The 23,562-nt window shown below is 45.2% G+C and overlaps 1 protein-coding gene across 1 annotated transcript in view; it reads left to right on the forward strand.

Moving 5' to 3' along the window:
* COG2 (component of oligomeric golgi complex 2) overlaps positions 1-23,562 on the forward strand; it is a 216,650-nt gene that overhangs the window by 174,081 nt on the left and 19,007 nt on the right. Inside the window, exon 16 of the mRNA XM_082251217.1 lies at positions 12,758-12,897. Coding sequence (XP_082107343.1) covers positions 12,758-12,897 — 140 coding nt within the window. The remainder of the gene's footprint in view (positions 1-12,757; positions 12,898-23,562) is intronic.

Below are 23,562 nucleotides of genomic sequence, written 5' to 3' on the forward strand. Positions count from 1 at the left end.
TCTCACCTGTATGCTCGCAGATTCACTCTTAACGGCTCTGCAGAGCTCCAGTAGCAGTTCAAACGCTGCCCTTACTAAACTCAATTCAACAAAAAAAAATGTCAATAATCAAGTGATATAAAAAATATTGGTGAAAAAACTAAATCTTACTCACAAAACGACACTGTGTGGAACAAAATCACAATAAATACAAGTGTGTTAATGTGCAACAAATATGTACAGCTCTAGAAAATATGCAAATATTCATAATCCTAAACAAAATAACTGTGTCTGAATAAGGTGGCCGGGCATATATGACAGTATTGAAACACGTGAAACCAAATTCATGTATAATAAATCATTCCATAAAGTACTTGTGTACAATTCATACAGCAAAACAAAGCGCTACTGCATATTGTAAGACAAATCATATAACAATGCATGTGTGTTTATATATAAGCATCTCACAAAAGTGAGTAAACCCCCCCCCCACACACACACACATTTTTGTAAATATTTTATTCTATCTTTTCATGTGACAGCACTAAAGAAATGACACTTTGCTACAATGTAAAGTAGTAAGTGTACAGCTTGTATAACAGTGTAAATTTGCTGTCCCCTCAAAATAACTCAACACAGCCATTAATGTCTAAACCGCTGGCAGCAAAAGTAAGTACACCCGTAGGGTAAAAATGTCCAAATTGGGCCCAATTAGCCATTTTCCCTCCCCAGTGTCATGTGACTCGTTAGTGTTACAAGGGCTCAGGTGTGAATGGGGAGCAGGTGTGTTAAAGTTGGTGTTATCGCTCTCAATCTCTCCTACTGGTCACTGGAAGTTCAACATGGTTCCTCATGGCAACGAACTCTTTGAGGATCTTAAAGAAAGAATTGTTGCTCTACATAAAGATAGCCTAGGCTATAAGAAGATTGCTAAGACCCTGAAACTGAGCTGCAGCACGGTGGCCAAGACCATACAGCGGATTAACAGGGCAGGTTCCACTCAGAACAGGCCTCGCCATGGTCGACCAAAGAAGTTAAGTGCACATGCTCAGCGCCATATCCAGAGGTTGTCTTTGTGAAATAGATGTATGAGTGCTGCCAGCATTGCAGAGGTTAAAGGGGTGGGGGGTCAGCCTGTCAGTGCTCAGTCCATACGCCACACACTGCATCAAATTGGTCTGCATGACTGTCTTCCCAGAAGGAAGCCTCTTCTAAAGATGATGCACAAGAAAGCTTGCAAACAGTTTGCTGAAAACAAGCAGACTAAGGACATGATTAAAGAAAATATTTGGAAACTGTAAGACACAGGGTCACAAAAGAGGTTGATTAGGGACACACAGCTTTATTATTTTCAAATATTTTCATCATCTGACGTTCTATGGGGGAGTGACTAGGCAGACATGCGTGCCTGAATATACAGCGCCGAATCGGGATGCAGAGCGCTCCCTGGACATACGCTGTGGTTTACTTTACACCATTGCTGTGCAGCTATTATAGGGTGATTGAGTGGTGAGTGAACGACTTCGATACCTACGTGAACTCAATTACTGTGGAACTTGGCCATTTGGCTTTGTGCGGCATACACAACCTTTGCGAAAGACTATACGAAGTGCACGCTACACTCCTGATACTCAGCACCCAATCTTTAATACAGGTGGACTGTCGATCTAATGATCACCTCTACCCTCCTAATTATCCCTATATCTGCGCTGGTACCATGAAATATGACACCTCACACGGCTTGATGAACTAATATGATATTACCATAACAAATTGCTTATTGAACTGAGTGCTATGGCTATAAGCCCTATCCAAGTGTCCTGTGAATGGTGACAGAATGGTATTGGGTAATGCATGTGCAGCTGCTATCATCTCCCCTTTTGCTATAGACAACGTTGTCTGATTTTAACTGTGTGGGCTGTATGCACAGTTTGTGGCGGTGAAGTGAAATTTTGTCAAGTTCCAATTTTTAAAAAAAATAAAGCTACTTTTCTAATCTCTGTGTGTCCCTAATCAACCTCTTTTTGGATCCTGTGTCTTACAGGTTCCACATTTTTTCTTTAATTCGTTTTCCTAGGTTGGAGACTGCCCAACCCTTGTGGCTGCGATAGGAGATTGTGTAGCTATGGTTACATAGTTACATAGTGAGGTTGAAAAAAGACATCAGTCCATCCAGTTCAACCTATGATGTGTGCGTGTGTTTGCTGTTAACCGTACATTGTATACCCTTGTATGTTGTGGTCTCCAGGGTGCCCATCTAATAGTTTTTTGAAACTATCAATGCTTCTTGCTGATACGACTGCTTGTGGAAGAGAATTCCACATCCTTACCGCTCTTACAGTGAAGAACCCCTTACGCATTTTAAGGTTAAACCGCCTTTCCTCTAGTTTTAGTGAGTGGCCACGTGTCTTATTGTATTCCCTTACTCTGAATAGTTCCTTATGCTAGGGTCGCCAGTACAGTATTTGTACATTGATATCATATCCCCCCTCAATCGTCTCTTCTCCAGAGAGAATAGGTTCAGTGCTTGTAGTGTTTCCTCATAGCTGATGTCCTCCATTCCCCTAATTATTTTTGTTGCCCTTCTCTGGACTCTTTCCAATTCCAGCACATCCTTCCTGAGGACCTGTGCCCAGAACTGGACAGCATACTCCAGATGTGGCCGGACCAGAGTCTTGTAGAGTGGGAGAATAATCTCTTTATTTCTGGAGTGAATCCCCTTTTTTATACATCCCAGTATTCTGTTGGCTTTGCTTGCAGCGGCTTGACATTGCATGCCACTGCCAAGCCTGTTGTCTACCAGTACCCCCAAGTCTTTTTCCATCCTAGACTCACCTAGAGGTTCCCCCCCTAGTGAGTAGCTTGCTTTCTGGTTTCTGGCCCCCAAGTGCATTACTTTACATTTTTTTAAACCTCATCTGCCATGTAGTTGCCCACCCCGTTATTTTGTTCAGGTCCGCTTGTAAGGTTTCCACATCCTGCCCAGAAGATATTGGCATGCTTAGTTTAGTATCATCCGCAAATACTGAGATTGTACTAGATATCCCCTCCTCTAGATCATTTATGAATAAATTTAAACAGGATTGGTCCCAGGACCGAACCCTGGGGGACCCCACTTTCCACACCCGCCCAATCCGAGTACTCCCCATTAATCATCACCCTCTGGACTCTCCCCTGGAGCCAGATCTCTATCCAGGTACTCACCTTATGGTCCATACCTACCTTCCTTAGTTTGAACAGTAAGCATTTGTGGGGAACGGTGTCAAAAGCCTTTGCAAAGTCCAGATACACCACATCCACAGGCTTACCTTTATCTAGATGGCAGCTCACTTCATCATAGAAGGTTAATAGATTGGTTTGGCAAGAACGATTTTTCATGAATCCATGCTGATTACTACCAATAATACCATTTTCATTACTAAAGTCTTGTATGTGGTCCCTTAACATCCCCTCCAAAATCTTGCAGACTACAGATGTTAGGCTGACCGGCCTATAGTTACCCAGGATACACCTCGGCCCCTTTTTAAATATTGGTACCACGTTGGCTTTTTTCCAATCAGCTGGCACCATACCTGTCTGTAAACTATCCTTAAAGATCAAGAATAATGGTCTGGCAATCACCTGGCTGAGCTCTTTAAGAACCCTCGGGTGCAAGCCATCCGGTCCCGGTGATTTATTTATGTTAAGTTTCTCTAGTTAAGTTCTAAGTCTGTCTTCTGTTAGCCATGGCGGCACTTCCTGAGGTGTGTTGTTTAGTTCGGCCTTACAAGCTGGGTTAGTGTAGCCCCCCGATTCTTTTGTGAAGACTGAAGAGAAGAAATTATTTAACACTTCCGCCTTTTCTCTGTCCTCAGTGGCCATATTTCCTTTGTCATCTTTTATGGGGCCAATGTGTTCTGGCCTCGCTTTCTTACTGTTTATATACTTAAAGAACTTCTTGGGGTTCTTTTTACTCTCCTCCGCTATATGTCTCTCGTGTTCTATTTTAGCCGCCCTGATTTCGTCTTTACATTTCTTATTACACTCTTTGTAATGCTTAAATGCTGCCAATGACCCCTCAGTCTTGTATTTTTTAAAGGCCTTTTCTTTAGCACTAATATGCATTTTTATGTTGGAGTTTAGCCACCCAGGGTTTAGTTTTGCTCTTTTAAATTTGTTTCCCTTTGGAATGCACTGGTCAATCCCCTTGTTAAGTATGCTCTTGAAGCACTCCCATTTTTCCTCCGTGTACTTTGTTCGCAGGGTTCTATCCCAATTGATATTTTCTAGTAGCGAGCGCAGTTTTGGGAAATTGGCTCTTTTGAAATTCAGCGTCCTTATATTACCCCTCTGCTTCCTAAAACTGTAATTAATACTGAAACTTATTGACCTATGGTCACTGTTTCCTAAGTTGTCCCGTATTTCTATATCCGTGAGCAGGTCTGTATTGTTGGTAATCAGTAGGTCAAGTACCGCATTGTTTCTTGTCGGTGCATTCACCATCTGACCCATGAAATTATCCTGCAAAACATTTAGGAACTGCCTAGCCTTGGCTGAGTGTGCGGTTCCTTCTGCCCAGTCTATATCAGGATAATTAAAGTCCCCCATTATAATGACATTTCCCATCCTTGCTGCCAATCCTATATGGTCTTATTAGTTGTAATCACTAATTGACCTTCCCTGATTAATCAGGGTGCATTACTGAGTGGTGATCTGGGGTATTCTCTCCCCTTTTTTCTTTTAAGGACATGGATTACTGGAACCATGTCCTGTGGTCTGATGAGACCAAGATAAACTTATTTGGTTCCGATGATGTTAAGCGTATGTGGCAGCAACCGGGTGAGGAATACAAAGACAAAGGTGTCTTGCCTACAGTCAAGCATGGTGGTGGGAGTGTCATGGTCTGGGGCTGCATGAGTGCTGCCGGCATTAGGGAGCTACAATTCGAGGGAACCATGAATGCCAACATGTACTGTGACATACAGAAGCAGAGCATGATCCCCTCCCTTCAGTGACTGGGCCGCAGGGAAGTATTCAAACATGAGAACGACCCCAAACACACCTCCAATACAACCAATGCCTTGCTAAAGAAGCTGAGGGTAAAGGTGATGGACTGGCCAAGCATGTCTCCAGACCTAAACCCTATTGAGCATCTGTGGGGCATCCTCAAATGGAAGGTGGAGGAGCGCAAGGTCTCTAACATCCACCAGCTCCATGATGTCATTACGGAGGAGTGGAAGAGGACTCCAGTGGCAATCTGTGAAGCTCTGGTTAACTCCATGCCCAAGAGAGTTAAGGCAGTGCTGGAAAATAATGGTGGCCACACAAAATATTGACACTTTGGGCCCAATTTGGACATTTTCACTTAGTGGTGTATTCACTTTTGTTGCCAGCGGTTTAGACATTATTGGCTTTGTGTTGAGTTATTTTGAGGGGACCGGAAATTTACACTGTTTATACAAGCTGTACACTCACTACTTTACATTGTAGAAAAGTGTCATTTCTTCAGGGTTGTCACATGAAAAGATATAATAATATATTTACAAAAATGTGAGGATGTACTTTTGTGAGATACTGTATATCCTTTGCACCCATTAAAGGATACAGCAGTTCATAAATAGTTGGGTTATAGTGCCAAATTCAAGAGGCTGGGACACTGGCAAACAGAAAAATTGTAAGCCAGCCACTATATAACCCCTCCTCTACCCGGCATGCTTCCGTCTTTTGCTTTGTCAGTTGAACACTTTTTCTTTAGCTCTGCATTGTGACACCTTCCAGACCTTTGTGTACAGCATTAGGTAGCTGCAGAGCACTTTCCTGGTCCAGAGCAGTGGTACAGCCCCAGGTGTGGCCCTATCTCTGAAGACACTTAGTAAGGTCAGTTTGGCTTCAGCACTATGAGCCAACTTATCATTTGCACTGCTGAGCACCTTTTCCAATTTCCCACCACTGCTGGATTTTACTGTTCTAAGGGTTAAGCCTGAGGGATTATGTGCTAACATCAAATTCTAGGTGGAGTGCTTCATGTGCACTGCACTCTTTCCTGCCATTCAGCCTGAATGAAGTACTTTCTTGCTGCTGTGCCTGAAGCATCATATGGATTACTGGTCCAGTTTTACTGCCTGCCTACAGTGAATTGGTCACTTAAGGCCACCTGAAGCCCTCATCGCCACCAGCAGCACGGTTTTGGGAGTACTTGACACCTTGTCACACATCAGGCCTAGATGAATGACTTCTGTGGTAATGCAGTATACACAGATGACAATCCTACTGGGGGGGAGTTTACCCTGGGCCTTCTTAAGCTCCTACAGCTGCAAAGATTTTTCCACTTCACCTACTATTTGAGTCATTCTTCCTTGCGGATTCTAAACACCCTGAATGCTTCTTGGTCTCACCTGAGAGTGTGGCTGAACATTTTCCCTGTGAGATGGAATTTTTAATTTGTGATTCACAGGATAAGCAATAAATAGGTTGACTATGTTCTCACCTTTTGGGATTCCACCAACCGAGTTCCTCCTTAAATCCCAGTATGAATTAACTGGAGTGGCCCTCTGTCCTATTAGCAATGCCTTTAATCTGTTTAACCACTGGGATAGGACCCTGTTTCATAGCATGGCTGGAGCAAAAGCTTGGAGCCATGTGCAAACAAACAAAACATTTCCCAAAATACTTAACAGCTAGACTACAAGCATCCAAGCTTGTGACAGACATTCAGAGCTAATGCTGCAATCCAGGATCTGATTAGTGTATCAAGGGACATAGTCTCTTCAGCACTGCTCTTTACACTGTTTTATCTATGTCACAGATGGCCAGAGTGTACCCTCAGAGGCTTATGAACTAAAGGTTGGCCCTGACCAGTTTCTACTGCTCCATTCCTGCACAAGGACCTGGCCCCTCACCCTATTGGGGGCACCTGCTGTATTTGTTTTTTTTTTTTTTAAGAATTGGATCTTGCATCCACCCTAGTGCCTCTCCTGGTATCCCTATTATGTAACGCTTAGATTGTCTGAAGAAGGTCAGATTTCTTAACACTTGCAGTTAGCTCTTCTAAAGGGCCCAAAATCTGCAGGAAATTGACTGGATAGAGCCTCACAAATTTCTAATGTCAACTATTGCTCACCAGTGGGCAAAGTCTACACTCTGTGGGACCCCTCGTTTACTGTCAGGGCTTGTCTCCTCTCTGTCTTTGCCTCCCCTCTGAAAAGTGGTCCATGGTGCAACACGGAGCCTTCAGGGAAGTTGCCCCTCCTAGTAAAATAAGATAAATAAGGGAGTGCACACCCTAATGCAACTCTGGGTAAAAAAGCAATATCCACTTAAGTAGGTACTAGACATTAAAACAAGGGTTCCCTTAAAAAATAGAAAACATACATTCAAAATAGTGGTATAAACAAACCGAGGATGTTACCATTAAGGCCACAGTACTAAACAAAAAGAGATCTATCTTTTCTATTACAGCAGAGGTCAGTCACCTGGTGATACAATGGGGAGATCATGTACACATACATGGAAACATATAGTACCAAGACAGTAACCCAATGGGGAGTGGACATCTGAAGGCAGGTGGAGCTGGAAGAAACCCATAACGTTTCGATGTGAGCACCCCTTGCGCATGTCCTATCTGGTCCATATTTGTTGGACCTTCTGGTGGTCATGTGTGGCAGACTCTACCTACTCCCTTCTTGGATTAGTAGCTGCTGCTCATCCCTAAGTTGGGACTGCTTTTGGACATCCCGAATGTTTCTGAATTATTGTGTCCCTCAATGTACAAGAAAGAAAATTACAATTTGTGTTGTCAATATAAAAATAATTTCTCTAGCGCTCATTGACAGACGTAGTCCTCGGTGATACAGCACCTTCGGGTTATGTTGCCTCCACAGGAGCAGGACTAGACAGGAAATTAAAAAGCTCTGGCCACACCCTAGGGGCAGTCCCAGAGGGTATATCCTCTCTCTCTCTGCCTCAGCAAATCAGTTATTTTCTGTCTAGTTAGGAGTAAGGACCTAGATACCTTGCTGGGATCTTAGGTCCTAGCAAGATTTTTTTCTTAAAAGATTTTTTAGACAGCTTTTTTTCTCCAGTGTTCCTGTGAGATCTTCAAGCAAGAAAGCTGAACTGGGCGACGGGCTGGATGTTGAGATCCGGTGGTCACCCCAGTTCAGCCTACGAGCGCGTGCAGGCCATAGCTCCGCGCTGGGTCGGCCGCGACAAAGTCCCATTAAAGGACTGACCCCGCGAGTTAAACGTCTCGCTGAAACGCCAAAGACCATGAGTCACGGCGTCCATATCGGTCGACAGCCCTCCCGCCCCGGTGGAGAGGGGTACTGTCAGGAGTTGGTGCCCGCCTGGTTCCGGTATGGTGAGTAGTATGTTCCCCCTTTTCCCCTGACGGGTCTTGTGGTGAACGCGGGCCCCTCTCTGTATGGTAAGATAGAGTCCCTCTCTATCCTATAAATGACACAGATCCTCCTACTTTGAGTGTGATTTTATGTGCAAAAAGCCAGGAGGCTTGGTTTGGGAGCTAACAATCTAATTGTATACATGTTAAAAAGATTGTAATCAGTGGCATTCTGGGAATCTTACGGTGATAAGAATAAGCTACCTACCAGTCAGAAGCCACGGACATGTAGACTGCCTTCCTAATCAGATCTCCAGCTATGGCCATGCGGTCCGCCAGGGCCGGTACCGCCAACCACGCCAAATCCCCATGCAGAGAGAGTGTTGTGTGCCCTGCAGCACACCGCTATTCAGTACAGGCCGCCGCCATTTTTTTTTTTTGCTGGATCGCACGAGCCGCCATTTTGGCGTAGCCTCGTGTCTCCAGCATGGGGGCGGCCATGTTTGAGGTGATCCAAACACCTCGTGGAGCTAGGGGAGGCGCCGGAAGGCGTGCAGAGGGGCGGAGCCGCCTCCTTTCTTCCTGGGCAGCCAGCCAAAAGACTTCCTGTTTGTCAAGACAGCGCTGTAACCTGTTGCAGTTAGACTCTGAGCATCAAGTGGTGAGCCTGGGGGTCTATCTCTCTCTCTCTCGATCGATAGGGATCCCTAGCAGGTAACACTAAGGGGCTTTTTGTGGCGCTGGGGGTCTGAAAAAAAAAAAAAGTTTTTTATTTTTGAATTATATTATCCAGGAAGTGACTGGAATTATCATGGACCCTGCCACACATATTCCCCCACCTGTTTCCCTCGAGGGGGCCACGGGACCCGCCGGTGCACAGAGTGTAGAGTCATTTACAGCAATCTTGGAGTCTATGGTGGCTCGGGTGGAGGCGGCCTGTCAGGGACGGGGGTCAAGGAAGCGACCCCCGCCTACCCCTATACTATCTGACACCTCTGACTCAGATTCAGAGATGGTCACTGCAGTTGCAGGTTCCTCTGCAAGGGCTGTTGTCTCAGGTAAAGCCCCCTCAGACAGTGAGGAGGACGTTTCTTCTCCCGCTATAATTCAGGAAGAAGCATTGGTGGACGCACTAGTTGTGGCAGTGCAGGAAACCTTAAAACTTGAGGCTTTACCGGCAGAGGCAACTGATACAGAGATTCCTTTTGGTACTAATAAGCCCATCAAAACGGTGAAGGTTTTTCCTGTACCCAAGTGTTTCGGTAATCAGATTAAAGGAGAATGGGAGCATTCTAAACGTACCTTTACTATTTCCAAGCGTATTGCTAGACGCTATCCGTTTGAGGAATCCATCATTAAGAAATGGACGGTACCACCAGTGGTGGATCCACCTATTTCCAGGCTGAATAAGGCCACGGTTATCCCAGTAGAGGACACTTCGTCCTTTAAGGATCCGGTGGATCGAAAGATGGAAGCAGAGTCCCGCACCATCTTCTCTCTGATAGGGTCAGCATTTAGACCAGTAATTGTTATTGGTCTAGTTTCCCAGACACTTACGGAATGGGCGAGAATGGTACGCCAAGACCTTAGGGGAAAAGATATTCCCCAGGAGACAGATTTGATGGAACAGATTATACAAGGGCTACAGTTTATCTGTGACGCAGCCTTGGACACTACTCCCTTATTAGGGCATGCATCTATGTCATCGGTCATCCTCAGACGTGTGCTGTGGTTAAAATGCTGGTCAGCTGACCTAGGTTCCAAAAAGACCTTGACAAATCTCCCTTTTCAGGGGAATCGTCTATTTGGGGCCAACCTAGATGAAATCATTAAGGATGCCACTGGGGGCAAGAGCACTTTTTTGCCACAGGCTGCTAAAGCTAAGGGACCTCGCAACAAGCGAGGACCTTTCTTTACCGCCCATAAAGGGCGCCCGGCTGGTACAAGCGGGAAAGGCAAGACTCCTCCAGGAGGGTTCAAGAAGGGCTGGTCGGACAAGCAGAGGACCAACCCAGCCAAACCCGAAGCAAAGGAGTACACAGCCTGAAGGTGCGCCCCCACCCGGTTTCAGGGTGGGGGGACGTTTTCACCGGTATTCAGGACATTAGATCGAGCATCAACCACTACTACCGGTGCGATTCTTCCCTTCCAACATTTAAGTACTACAGGAAGCGGTAGTTACCGTTCCCTGAATAGATCTTTTCCTTTACCTTTTCCTAAGATTAGTCCCTATACCTCGCAGGAATCGGATCTGGTTGACCAGATAGGCCAAGTAGCCTCTAGTCGGGTGACTTCGGTCCCTGAGGTTCAACCAGAAAAGATCACCCTTCCTGATAACAATCAGGTATCTGATAAATGTGTGGGAACAGAAAACAACCAGACTTTCTCGGATGGTCGGGGCCAGATACCTCTAGGGACGCCTGGTTCAGATTCTATCAGCGCCAGTGGTCCTAGAAATTCTAGGCTGGCCTCCTCAAGCCGGCCTGGCCGACTTGGACATGCTAGTCGCAGACGTTCCGTGGGAACTTCGTCTCAGGGAGTGTCTGTGGTCTCAAGGACCAATTTACCATCATGCTTTACAGTCGCTGGTTTTAATGGCCTGGCCATTGAGACCCAAGTACTGAAGGACAGAGGTTTGTCAGCTTCAGTCATTCCTACCCTTATTAAAGCAAGGAAAGCGACTTCCAGCAAGATCTATTATCACACATGGAAGACTTATATTGCGTGGTGCGAATCTTTAGGATTTCCTCCACGTACCTATTCGGTGACTCGAATATTGGCCTTTTTGCAACAAGGGGTTGAGCAGAAGCTAGCCTTGAGCCCCATCAAGGGTCAAGTTTCAGCATTAGCAATCTTCTTTCAGAAGCCTTTAGCTACCAAGTCCTTGGTGCGGAATTTCTTCCAGGGGGTGCGGCACCTGGCTCCACCAGTCCGCGCGCCCTTACCGCCCTGGGATCTTAATTTGGTTTTGTCGGTTCTACAGAAACCTCCCTTTGAAAACATCAGGGAGATTCCCTTGCTTACTTTATCCCAGAAGGTGGCCTTCTTGGTGGCTATTACTTCTGCTCGCAGGGTGTCAGAACTGGCTGCATTATCATGCCAGTCCCCATACCTAGTGATTCATAGGGATAAGGTAGTACTTCATCCTAAGCCATCTTTTCTTCCTAAGGTGGTTTCAGATTTTCATCTGAATGAAGATATTGTACTACCTTCCTTGTGTCCTCAGCCCAAGCATCATCGGGAACATACGTTGCATTCCTTAGATGTGGTTCGGGCAATCAGGGTATACCTGAAAGCTACGGAATCATTCCGTAAGACGGATTCACTTTTTGTGATCACGGATGGCCCCAGAAAGGGTTTGCCTGCATCTGCCGCGACCATTGCTAAATGGATTAGACAAACGGTGGTACAGGCTTATTCTATTAAGGGTCAGAGTCCTCCGTTCCCTGTTAGGGCGCACTCCACTGGAGCGCTCAGTACTTCCTGGGCCTTTCGCCATCAGGCGTCAGTGGTCCAGGTATGTAAGGCGGCCACCTGGTTGTCGGTACATATCTTTACAAAGTTCTATAAAATTGATGTGACGGCATCGGCGGATGCCTCATTTGGCCGCAAGGTTTTGCAGGCCGCAATTTGAGGAGACCGGTGGTCTACCTCGAGGGTTTTTTCTGTTTGAAAAAAAAAAAAAAAAATTTTTCTTTTTTGTTGAGTCTCATCATTAAGGATGAGCATTGTAAACTTCTAGTTGGCACCGGTTGGGCCTTCTAGATTGGGATTTCATTTTCATTTTCCCACCCCTCATTTGTGATACTGCTCTGGGACGTCCCGAAGGTGCTGTATCACCGAGGACTACGTCTGTCAATGAGCGCTAGAGAAAAATGGATTTTTGTAAGATCTTACCGTAAAATCCTTTTCTCTTAGCTCATTGACAGACGTAGTCCCCGCCCCTCTGTTTTTTTAGTTGGGTTGGGTTAAAATCTCTAAAGACTGCTTTTTCACATAACTGATTTGCTGAGGCAGAGAGAGAGAGGATATACCCTCTGGGACTGCCCCTAGGGTGTGGCCAGAGCTTTTTAATTTCCTGTCTAGTCCTGCTCCTGTGGAGGCAACATAACCCGAAGGTGCTGTATCACCGAGGACTACGTCTGTCAATGAGCTAAGAGAAAAGGATTTTACGGTAAGATCTTACAAAAATCCATTTTTTCTTGTGGTCCATTGAGAGGCACAGCTCCCACCTTACTGGGTTTTTTGCTGGTGTTTTGCTTCTCACACAACTAAGACATGCTGGATAGAGGAGGGAATTACGTATATAGGAGTTGGCATATAGCTTTTGTTTGCCAGTGATCCAACCTGCTAAAGTGCTAAAGGGAGCAATATAACCTGATTGTTTCTTAATTCTTGTGTACCTCAATGGACTACAAAAAAAAGTTTGACAAGTGCTAAAATCCTATTATTTTCTTGCAGGAGGTACCAACAAAACCTTCATTTTATGTGGAAAATGCGCTCAAGCCACTTTTTCTTCTTCAAAATGAATATGCGAATATACTGAAACAAACTACCAAAGAAAAATGGTTGAAAGGAGCACTAACTGAATGTACACATAAGTAAGTATGTTAAACCTTTTTAAAAATTAAAAAAAAAAAAAAAAAAAAAGTCTTTGTAGTAATTCAGTGAGGTGCACATTTTGGACAGAGGACAGCTGGTTTGCAAGAAGCATGTAAAAGCCCATTCATGTCACATTGTAACAACAATCCCTACACAGAGGTGTTTTTTTTTTTTTTTTTTTTGGGCTAGATTTATAGAGATTTTGCATAGCCATTTGCCCAGTGCAAGTGCATGTACATTCTTTCTCTGCAAATGCAGCAAAAAAACTAATGTAAATAGGAATTATCCTGTACTGTTCAAATATAAATGGTTGATTTTAAACCAAATGTCTATGTGAACTCCTTATAAATAAATGTATATCTGTCATCTGCATATAATGCCATTTTAACATCTTTCCCTTTGCAGTTTGCCAAGAATTGACACCTTCAGCCATGTAACACTAAAAATTGAAACTTATTACAGACTTTATGGCATTAAGATGATTGCATTATAGAAATAAAATAGGATGGTTTTACAAATCTTTTGTGGGGAGAAAAAAAAAAAAGCAAATTAAATAAATATATATAAAATACAATTTCCTACACAAGCAATGTTGTAATTAAATGTTAAAAATTGCCTTTCCTTTTCGATCAAAAGTTCCATAATTTTATGGAAAAATTCATTGCAATAAGGCAACCTGGAAGGGTTCCATACACCATTGGGGTACGCAACACCTCCAGAAATGTAATTTCTCTTTCTTTCATCGACGGACACAGCTCTCCATGAATCATAACTAGTGGGTTATATTGCCTCCTCTGGGAGTAGGACTAGGCAGAACAAAAAACACCTGGCTAGGCTCATGGGCCGTCCTCAGCTGGTATATAACCCCTCTCTCTGCTCTAGGTAATCTGTCTAGTCAGAAGTAAGGACCTAGGATCCCGGCTGTGATCTCTGGTCCAAGCAATTTTCTCCTTCCTTGCATTTTTTTTGTATTTTCTCTCGGGAGATCTATAATCAACTGCTGAGCTGGGAGACAGGCTGGATAATCTAGATGCAGTGGTCCCCCCAGCCCAGCCAGCGAGCATGTGCAGACCGCAGCTACGCGCTAAGTCGGCTGCGACATAGCCTCACAGATGGAGGCTGGACTGTGAGTTAAATGTCTCGCAGGGTCGCATACGATGGGACCCCACCTTCCCATGGTTGCACCGACGGCGGTCCTGCAGTCCTTACCCCGGTGGAAGTGGTGTGTGGGAAAAGGCCCAGGAGGAAGCGTCCCCCCCCCCACCTTCCCTTGCTCAGACTGTCTCATCGGATTCTGAGCCTGATGCTGCCATAGAGGGGGATTTAATATCGCACCCCCTGATTTATCCGATAATGAGGATGATTCCTCCATGGTCGCAGCAGTGAAAGTAGACACACTTATGACTGCGGGGCGAGAGACTTTAAAAATGAAGAATGCGGCTGATGTAGCTACAGACGTGGCTGTGTCGTTTGGTACGCACAAGTCGCATCGTACTCCAAAGGTGTTTCCTTATGTACCTTATTTTAACAGGTTTTTCTGTATATATCGCCCCCTATAGTAGTAGGACACTAGACAGAAAAAAGACTTGGCTATGCCTGTGGGCAGTCCTAGCTGGTATACATCCCCCTCTCTGCTATAGGCCTTCAGTTTTTTTCTGCCTAGTCAGGAGTAAGGGCCTAGTTCCCTGCCGGGATCTTTGGTGCAGGCAAATTTTTCCTTTTAAATTGTATTTTTTCTCCTGTTTTTTTCTTCCTTTTTTTCAACTGCCAGACTGGGCGACGGGTTGGATAATCTAGATCCAGTGGTCCCCGCGTTCTGGCCAGTGAGTGCATGCAGACCTTTACCTACGCGCTGGGTTCCCATCCTGGACCAGTGCGGCCATCAAGTTAAACTTCATCGCGGGGTCACATGTGATCGGGCGCCGTTAGTCCACGTCACAGTGTTGCCTTGGCCAACTGAACCCCCACCCCTCCAATTTGGTGGCGAGCTGGTTCTGTCTTGGGAGTGTTACCCGCATGCTTTCGCTGAATCGGTCAGTAAAGGGCCCCCTCCTCCTTCGCTGGACATGGTGTAGGGCGTGGTTAATCCCTGGGGTGGTGAGTCCCTTCCAGAGTTCTACCCCCACCTCCTCGGTTGAGGCTGTGAGCTGGCTTTTTTGCACTGGCTCTTGGAGGTATTGCTGGGGATGCTGCTTCCTCTGTGTCCCCCTGGCCTTGTTACCTAGCTGGCGCGCTGTCCCCCCTCCACCCTCTGGATTTTTACTAGGGGGGTGTCCCTTGGGCTCCCTGCTCCAGCTTGTAGGGCCTGGGGAGCGGGTGACCTGGCATCCACGGGTCCATGCGGTCAGACCATCCAGTAGTTTAGGCCGCAGCTTTGCGGCCTACTGACCCAGGCACTGTGCAGGGGGGCCCCAGTGAGGGCGGCTGAAGCTGCTGCTTTTCGTTTGGGCATCTGCCATCCCCTCTGCTTTCTCTGTTGGTCCCAGTCCCCTGCGGACATGCGGCCTGGCATCCAATAATTTAGGCCATGGCTTGTGGCCTACTAGGTCGCGCAGCGAGCTGGGCACCTCCTTCGGGAGGGGCGGCACTGTGGAGGTGGTCCAGTTCTCCGGCAGCTGTAGCCGCCCTTATTCTGTATTGCACCCGCCCTTCTGAGAGGTACTACAGGACCATATGGGTATCCTGCCTGCGGGACTACTCGCATCACAGCAGGCAGCCCCCTTAAGGGGGCACTTTTTACGATGACCTTGGGGGGGCGGCACCTTCGCAGGGCCTCAATTGGAGGCCCCCTCTGATTATTTATTTTTTTATTTTTTTTTTCTGGGTGGAGGTGGCGCTTGGGCAGAAGACTAGTAAATAGCAGCCCCCGCCCTCCCCTGCCTCATCTGTTTCATAAGATTCTGAATCTGGCTCTGTTGCCGCAGCCTTGGACTACCCTGCGGGCCCTGTAGCCACGCTCCCTGATCTATCAGACAGTGAGGGTGATTCTATCACTCCTGTAGCTACGCACGAGAAGGCGCTGGTTGACGCACTGATTACATCTGTGCAAGAAACTTTGAAGATGGCTGATGTAGCTGCTGCAGAGGTAGCCGTTCCTTTTGGCACCCACAAGCCGTCTCGTCTCCAGGTTGAACATGAACAAGGAAACCAGGATTCCGGTAGAGGACTTCTGGCCTTTAAGGACCCGGCTGACAGAAAGGTAGAGTCTGTGGCCAGCAATATGTTCACTATTGCTGGTTCGGCACTGATGCCGGTCCTGGCCATTGCCCTGTTGTTGCAAACACTGAGTGGCAAAATGTTTTCGCCATCATCTGGGGGGAGAGCAGATTCCTCCTGCCTTTGCTGAGTTGGCTGATCAATTGATTCAGGGGCTGCAGTTTGTCTGCGATGCCTCTTTGGTCTCGGCTCCCTAATCTATCTGTTTTCAGCAGTGCTGCTTAGGCATGTATTGTAGCTTGAGTGTTGGTCTGCGGACCAGACTTCTAAAAAAGCTTTGACTGATTTACGCCTGTTTGGGCCTACCCTAGATGACATCATTAGAAGTCTTGCGGGGGGGGGGGAGAACACCTTTCTTCCACAGTCAGTAAAAGAACCTCATCACAGAAGCAGCCCTTTTTCTCGGCACACAAAAAGTTTTTTCATCCCTCAGGGTCCACAGACAAGGGTTTAAAACCTTTCAAGCCCTCCACAGGAGGTTCCAAGCAGCCCTGGTCTGGTAAGCCGAGAGCAGACAAGGTCCCTTCAGCATGAAGGTGTGCCCTCACCCATGCGTGGGGTGGGGGGACATATTCCCTGGACTTCCTTGGTAAACGACAAATGGGTCCAAAAAGTGATTATGTCCAGTTACAAATTTCGTTCTTGCCCTCCGGAAAGGTTCTTTCCTTCAAATGCATGTCTGTCCCCGGATCGACTTCAAGCTCTCCTTGGGGACGGTGCAGGACCTTTTGCTTTAGGGAGTGATTTTCTCTGGTCTAGTATCAGAACGGTTTCAAGGTTTATTTTCAAACCTGTTTACAGTCCCAAAGAAGGAGCAAGGAGAAGGAGTCCGTCAGATCCTTGACCTCGGGCCCTGAACTGCTTTGTGCGGGTACAGAAATTTAGAATAGAGTCCATTTGCATGGTAGTGGCATCCCTACATCAGGGGGATTTTCTAGCCTCTAGCGACATCAAGGGTGCTTACTTGCACACTGGAATATTTGCTGGACACCAGCGCTTCCTACGCTTTGCTTTGGGAGAGGAGCACCATCAGTTTGTGGCATTACCCTTTGGTCTCAGCTCCTCGGGTCTTCACAAAAGTGTTGACCCCATTCTGGCATAACTATGTCAGTGGGCCTACCTGGACGATCTTCTCTTGTGAGTCCTCTTCTGCCTTGATGGAAGACGTGGAGATCATTATATAGACACTGAAGGAGTTTGGTTGGCTTCTAAATGACCAGAGGTCTGCTCTGATTCCATCCAGGAAATTGGATCTGGGTCTGACTCTGGATTCAGCTGTAGCCAGAGTATTTCTTTCTCTGGACAAACTCCAGAAGTTGCATGATGTGATGCATCTATTGCTGCCCAGCAGGTGGTTCTCACTTCCGGACTTGCATGCGTGTGCTGGGACTGATGGTGTCTACCTTTTTGCGGAACAAAAAGTGTGTTGGTGGATCTAGACGTAGCCGGCATTCTCCGGCAGGCAGAATGTTTTATTTCCGGCCCTCTCCGGCGTACATATTACAGGAGTGGAAAACTGGCAGGCGGACTATCTCAGTCGGCAGCCGTTGGACCAAGGGGAGTGATCCCTTTATCCGGACGTGTTTCATCTGATATGTCTGCGGTGGGGCACCCCTGAGGTGGACCTGTTGGCGTTTCAGCTCAACAGAAATGTACCGATGTTTATGGCAAGGTCATGGGATCCTCTGGTGACACCAAAGATGCTCTGGTGGCCATGTGGGCCCCTCCTCTCAAGCTTCTGCACTGGTTCAAGGCTGCAGAGATTCTGGTGGCCCTGGACTGGCCTTGCGGTCTTGGTACGCTGACCTGGTGCAATTAGTCTCCTAAGTCCCAGTGGCCGATCTTCCATCCTGCTTTACAGTCACCCGTTCATCCCACGGAAATTGCATTGCATGCCCTGAATGTGGTGTAGGCGATTCGGGTGTATATGGCAGCCACCGAGTCTTTTCCAAGGTCAAACTCACTTTGGCGACGGAAAGGGGTGTCCGCTTCTTCTGTGACCATTTCCAGATCGGTCAGACAGACATTGACTCAGGCCTTTTCAATCAAGGGTCAGGTTCCCTGCAACGGCGCACACCACTCAGGCGCTTAGTGCTTATTGGGCCTGGCGTCAGTGGCGCAGGTTTGCAGGCTGCCACTTAGTCATCGGTGCACTCTTACACAAAATTTTACAAAGTGGATGTGTTGGCATCTGTGGATGCTTCCTTGACCGCAAAGTTTTGCAGGCTACTGTTTAGAGGGTCTGTTCCCTCTTTGGGGGGGGGGGGGGGGTGTATTGTTCAGGTTGAGCTCCGGTTGTTTTTTGTTGAGCTCCTTTTACCTGGTTGGCTGTTTTCTTTAGCGTTGGGATTTTTTGTTGTACCACCCCTCTTTGTTTGTTTGGCACTGCTTGGGGACATCCCTATGGTTCCGAATATGGAGCGCTGTGTCCATCAACGAACAAAAGAGAAAAAATATTTCTCTGAGTTCATTGATGGACACCACACCCACCCCTCTATGGATCAAAGAAGAGAAAAAAGTGTCAACACAGGATGACACTGTGGACACTCAAATTAATACGTGCCACGTCCTAATCAAAATATTTATGGAGGGGAGAGGGACAATGGACTTTATTGGCACTAACAACCAGACAGTTACGTCATAAAAATCAAAATATTTTATTGAAAAATCATTAAAAAACATATATACGTATGTGTACCACCACAGGTGCAAAACAAGAAAAATAAATCAAATAACATTCACATTCAAATTCAAAAAGCATACATTAAAAGGCATATATAACCTCAATAGCCATAGCCTCTAAAGCCCTCTACATAGACCAAGTATACCATGATGGAGCTGTACAAACTGAAAGCTGTGGAAAAGCCCTGGGGCTATTTCTGGTATGGTAGTATGGAGCTTGTAGGCAGATTCATCGACAGTAGAGGTAGAGAGGCTTGGTATTTGGGTGTTTGTTTGAATTCGGTCAGAAACAAACTCTACATGTTTCGCGCGTTTAGCGCTTCTTCAGGAGTTTAAATATTAGCTGAACAATTCTACAAAGGTATAAAGAGAAACACATTTAGAATTAAATACACATGCCATTAAGCCAAATATGTATATACATATCTATGTTTTGTCGCCTTCCGAGGAAAAGGGAAAAAAGAGGAGGGAGGGGGGGAAAAAAAAGAGAAAAGCCAAGGAAGCACAGAGAACGAGGGGAAGAGATGATAAATGGAGTGGAAAGAGGGACAGGGAATGGGAGGAGACAAAAACACCAAATCTGATAATATCCATAATTGCAAAGACCTGACTAGGTCTATGGAGTTTTAATACTCCTGACACTTCTTGTTACTAAACTGAAGGCCTATAGCAGAGAGGGGGATGTATACCAGCTAGGACTGCCCATAGGCAAAGCCAAGTCTTTTTTCTGCCTAGTGTCCTGTCTCCTGTAGGGGGCGATATAACCCTATGGTTCTGAGTATGGAGCATTGTGTCCATCAATGAACTCAGAGAAATGGATTTTACGGTAAGTACAAAATTTCAATTTTCTTCCATTTGCCCATTTCCTTCTTAATCTAAGGCTTCATGTACACTAGCTGCTCCTAAACTCACAAAAAATGGCAAAAGCTCATCAACGCAACTCAATAAAAGCCTTTGTGTCCATGTACATGTAGGCTTTTAGCACAGTTTAGGGACAGCCACATTTAGGGGAAGCTAAAGCTCCCTCTCCTGAACATGGAAGGATTTTGGCCAAAGGCCGCTGACCCCGGTACCGGTTTACATGCGTTTTTGCAGTGCTTAGTGTTTTTCTGCGGCCGACATCCAGGGGTGGTTAGTGTACATGAAGCCTAAGGAGATTGAAGTTCGTTCTCTGCATGTGGAAAGAACAGTTAGGGTATAGAGTGCTCAGCATAAATGAGTACACCCCAACGGATTTGTCAGAAAACCTTTACTTTCCTTTCAGAATCAACATTTTCTATGGGACACTATACTACAAAATACCCCCCCCCCCCCCCCACAAATGCGGGCCATTGATTGCAACCAAGATTTGTTAATTTGCACACACAAAAAAGTATTTTTCCTAACAAATTAATTTAAGACCATGTTGCAAAAATGAATGCACCCCAATGAAAGTCTTAAAAGCAAAGCTAAACTTTAGACAACAAAATCCTAATTAACAAGAATTCAACTACAAGTAAGTCTAATTATTCATTAAACGGGTGTCCAGCAGATTTTAAAAGGACATTACTTAACCCCTTCATGCCTAAGCCTTTGTTGCTTACAAGTTAAAATCCGTATTTTTGCTAGAAAATGGTTTGCTATTTTTTTGTATAATGTGAGGAGGCTGTTATCCTGAATAAATAGAACATCTAACCTGTCATGCTTTAAAATTGCGCACACTCGTGGAATGGCGACAAACTATGGTACTTAAAAAAAATCTCCATAGGCAACAATTAAAAACATTTTAACGGTTGTCTGTTTAAAGTTACAGAAGAAGTCTTATTTTTTTTTACAGAGGAGCTCTTTTTTTAAGTTTATTGTATTTTTTATTTTACACTGTACCTTTTTACATATTTTTTTATCACTTTTATTGCTGTCACAAGGAATGTAAAAATACCCTTTGTGACAGCAATAGACAGTGACAGGTACTCTTTATGGAAGGATCTGAGGTCTATAAAATCCCATACTGTCATTTTTTTAAATCTGGCGCCTTTAAGGCTCCAGTAACTGGAAGTGATGTAATGATATTGCTTTTTGGGTTACTATATCCAAGACCTGATCAAAGTTGATTCAGGCTTTGTTTGGGTCCCCAGCCAGCCAGGGGAGCGGCAGGGATGCCCCCTCTCGCTGCTTGTGATAACGGCTGAGTGGCTGCTTAGCTGCATCTGTTGTTCTCACAGGAAAGCCGACCGTTTGCTCTAAAAAAAACAGTAACTGGGTGATGCTTGCAGCAGCAGGCATCACCCCAGTACAATCTTTTAAAGCCGAAGGACGCATTTTTGTGTTACGTCAGCGTTAAGGGGTTAAAAAAACCTTTCCAATTTCATGCTGTCTGCAATGGCAGCAGAAGTTCTAAAGGGGGTGTTTCTGCGCTAAAAAAATGATGAATAAATTTATGAAAAATGTGAAAAGCAGCTAACACAAAATCAACCAACAATGATTCATAGAAACAATAATAATAAAGTGTAGCGCTAAGAATGTGAATAACTAGTATGGAAATTAATCCACAAACAATAATATACGGATAGTGTCCAGGATAAATTATGGTGAATAAGATCCCAGAAAATAATACAAGTCCAAATAAATCCAGGTGCAAAAATACTATGAGAGACGTTCCTTCCAGTGACACCCAGGGAAAGTGTAGGATGGGGACACCTCAGTGCACAAATGATCAAAGCAGCTTACCAGAGCGCCATGGCTACTCAAATAAATGAGAAAGCCTCTCCCAGCATGTAGATAAACAACCATACATCGGTGAATCCAAGAAGGTGGATGATACCTCTTAATCTCTCTTAGTCACTCCGTTTGGTCAGATAAATATATGGAGGGAAATGAAGACAAAGGACCATAGTGTAATCCCATAAACCACACAAAGTATATTTATTTAAAAGCACTACTCACAATATGGAAGACAAATGCAGGCACATAAAGTAGACAGCTGAGGGTTCAATCGCGGCGTCCCGCGTGTATCCAAACAGCATATACAGCAGTAAAGGAGGCCGGCTCCGTAAGGGGGCGCGTGGACGTTACGTCTGGATTCGCCAACTTTTCGTCATCAAAAGACGTCGTCTGGGCGTGACTCAGGACGTAAGACACACGCCTTTTGTACGCAGCAGAAGGAAGAGAAATGTCAGAAGGCCTGAGAAAGAAAATAATTTCTTTACACAAGAAAGGTGAAGGCTACAAATTGAACAGCAAAGCTTTACTTATCAGTCAGAATACTGTAGCAAAGGTGATACAAAAATGTAACAAAGATGGAACTGCAACCATCTCACAGAGACGTCCAGGCCATCCATGGAAGTTAACACATCGACAGGAGCGTCTTCTGATGAGAAAGGTTTAAAAAAATCACCATGCAAGTTAACTGCAGTTAGTTAAAGAAGTAGAAAGCCAAACTGGGGTGATTGTTTCCTGTGTCGCAATAGGGCGTACACTATGGCATTGCATGGGAGTCGTCCACAAAGGAAGCCTCTCCTAAAGCCCATGCACAAAAAAGCCCACCTAGAATTTGCCAGGGCCCATGCTGAAAAAGACTACTGGGACTGTACTCTGAAGTGATGAGAATCAAGATAGATTTTTTTGGAACTGATGGCTTCAAAACTGTATGGCTTCACAAAGGTGAGGAGTACAAAGAAAAATGCATGGTGCCAACAGTGTAACCTGGTGGTGGCAGTGTCCTTCTGTGGGGCTGCATGAGTGCTGCTGGTGTCGGGGAACTGCATTTCATTGACGGTATCGTGAATTCACAGATGTACTGCTCTATATTGAAAGAGTAGATGCTACCATCACTCTGTGCCCTTTTCCAACATTACAATGATCCAAAACGCACATCTAATGTCACTGTGGCATTTCTGAAAAAGAACAGGGTGAAAGTGATTCAGTGGCCAAATACTGTATGTCTCCTGATCTGAAACCAGTCGAACACCTATGGAGAATTCTGAAGAGACAAGTTGAGCATCACTGTCCAGCCAGCATCCAGGCTTTTAAAGAGGTCGTTCTTGAAGAATGGAAAAAGATAGATGTTGCAATTTGTCGCCAAATTGTTTGTTCCATGCCTAGAGGACTTGGGTGCTGTTCTAAGAATTTGTGGAGGTCATGCAAAATACTAGATGTAGTAGGTTTTCTTGTGGGGTGTATTCATTTTTGCGTAAAACTGAAGATTTTGAAATCTAAGTTATATCATTAAGCTTCATGTAATGAGCTGAACAAATGTGCCATAAAACTTGAATTTTAGAAATTGTTCTTGTGTTCATTGAGATTGATTAAAATCTTACTTTGCAAAAGGGGTGTACTCATTTATGCTGAGCACTGTACATGGCTTTCATTACTATTATTTCTGTAACAAGTCTCCTTCTGTTTGATCAGTTGGAACTTACTTCGCTATTTGGCATCAAGCATCTGTTTCCCCACGTACATAAAGCCTTTACTTCCCCCTTGGTTCTCGTGTTTACTATATTTTACTTTATGTGTCCTCTTTCCAAGCTATCTTAAGTAAACTGTTACATAATTTACCTCACTGTTCCATGTGATAGTAGTGAAGAGAGGGAGATGTGCTTGTAGTCCAAAGCTGGTGAGCAGCCCAGTGTGCCAATATGGCTTTCTCCATAGGAACATTAAGCATAGCCACCCTAGGACAGGAATTGTCATTAGCAGGATATAATAAAAAAAAAAGAAAAAAGCGAATGCAGCCGCCGTATCTACATAGTGGTAATCTACAATTTTTAACCTTTTTACGTTTGAGTTTA

Source organism: Pelophylax lessonae (genome assembly GCF_965119305.1).
Source record: "Pelophylax lessonae genome assembly, chromosome: 3".
In the NCBI taxonomy this organism is placed as follows: Eukaryota; Metazoa; Chordata; class Amphibia; order Anura; family Ranidae; genus Pelophylax; species Pelophylax lessonae.